Below are 1,732 nucleotides of genomic sequence, written 5' to 3'. Positions count from 1 at the left end.
ATGTAATAAAAAATCAATATTTTGTTTTATTAACAATATTAAACTTAATTTTAATTATTAATAAACTTACTTTGGAATTTATTATCTGAAAAAAATTGATTTTTTTTTGATTTTTGTCATTTGCACATTGTAGTAATGCCTCTCTATTTTTTTTACTTCGTTTCAATGCTCCTGCAAACTTATATTTTCGTTTTTTGTCAGCGGTATTCATAGTTTAATAATGTATATAATAATATACAATAATTTATTAAATGATTGACAATCAAACAAGTCAATAATAATTAATACGGTGACAACTGACAACAGCCAACAGGACATAAAAATAAAACTATAAAAGCGTTAACCACCACAATACCGCATTGGTGCATTATATAGGTAGTACAGCTGCGGTATGCCTGTATTCTACCGATACTATAAATACGGGTTTCTATAACTCTAATCTAAAAATAAATCTCAACGTTCCCAACGATACGGGAACAAAAATAAATATTGTTTATAGCCAAATGATTATGGTATTTTTCTTGTAGTGGTTAAAAATATTAAATTAGTCAATTTGAATCTTTATTAAAATTATTTTCAATCTTCATTACACAAGGTTCAGTTGGGCCCGGGGGCCCCCATACATTAACACAAGATAGGGCCAGCCGAGAAAATCCCGAATTCCCGGTGGGCCTATCCGCCACTGGTCTGTATGCAATGAGTCTGAAAAACAGCAGGCTGTTTGGAAAAATAATAAGTACTTCGTAAACGGGCTGCAAAGAGCTTAGTTTTTTTTTTTAGTTTTTTTAAAACTAATTTTCCATATAGTCTACAACATATAATAATAATATAGATGGATACATACTTACATAGATACATATACAAAAGAGATATAAGAGATTCTTATATTACGATTTCCTTCTTCTAACTTAAATGGGTTTATAACACTCTAATACTGTAAAAACGTAATATTTTGTCGCAGATGGTTAGCTATAACATATTTCGAGCCATTGGGTGCACGAAGAGCTTTTCCCTGTTTGGACGAGCCTGTGTATAAAGCAATCTTCAAGATAAGGTTGAGTCATAAAAAAGGATTGACTTCGATAAGTAATATGAAATTCATGAATCAAATAAACTGGTAAGTCTAATTGATACAGGATAATAAAGTGAAAGAATAAACCCATTATTGTAAAAGTAAAATTATAATATTTAATTGAATAATTTTGTACGATATTATAATATAGAAATTGGTGATTCAATGTTATAGCCCTTCGAATTCAGATTATGTTGTTGACGAATTCGAAGAATCTCCACCGATGTCTACTTATTTAGTAGTATACATGGTGTCAGATTTCGTATACACTGAAGCAAATAGTGAAAATGACCAAGTGAATTACCGTATTATATGCAAAAAGGACTTAGCCAATCAAACAGAATTTGCCATTAACTTGGGACCAAAGGCCCTGAAATACCACGAGGAATATTTCGATGAAAAATTCCCGCTGCACAAACAAGACATGGCAGCCATACCCGATTTTTCTTCACGTTCTATGGAGAATTGGGGTCTTGCCACATTTCAGTACGTAAAATAAAAATTTGTTAACGACAGTAGAATGTAATACTATAATATTGAAGTGCGTCGTATTTTACAGTTATCAATATTATATGATATTATATTATTATATATAGTTTAATTATTATTCATTATACTAAAATGTATAGTGTCTGTAAATCGAATTTCTAGTTTTAATTT

General features: G+C 30.1%; 2 protein-coding genes across 8 annotated transcripts in view; one reads left to right on the top strand and one right to left on the bottom strand.

Moving 5' to 3' along the window:
* LOC100574012 (aminopeptidase N) overlaps positions 1-1,732 on the bottom strand; it is a 154,184-nt gene that overhangs the window by 84,885 nt on the left and 67,567 nt on the right. The window lies entirely within an intron of this gene.
* The window catches only part of LOC100169117 (aminopeptidase N), a 40,858-nt gene that overhangs the window by 10,730 nt on the left and 28,396 nt on the right, over positions 1-1,732 (top strand). For 6 of the 7 annotated variants that reach the window (XM_029492716.1, XM_029492714.1, XM_029492712.1 and 3 more), the window contains exons 4-5: positions 962-1,117; positions 1,247-1,558. The exons of the other annotated variant lie outside the window; for it this stretch is intronic. In XM_029492716.1, the coding sequence (XP_029348576.1) occupies positions 962-1,117; positions 1,247-1,558 (468 nt within the window). The remainder of the gene's footprint in view (positions 1-961; positions 1,118-1,246; positions 1,559-1,732) is intronic. 7 annotated transcript variants of the gene reach the window in all.

Source organism: Acyrthosiphon pisum, chromosome X (genome assembly GCF_005508785.2).
Source record: "Acyrthosiphon pisum isolate AL4f chromosome X, pea_aphid_22Mar2018_4r6ur, whole genome shotgun sequence".
Classification (NCBI taxonomy): domain Eukaryota; kingdom Metazoa; phylum Arthropoda; class Insecta; order Hemiptera; family Aphididae; genus Acyrthosiphon; species Acyrthosiphon pisum.
The sequence above is the reverse complement of the archived record's forward strand: the minus strand, read 5'-3'. Positions and strand labels throughout refer to the sequence as shown.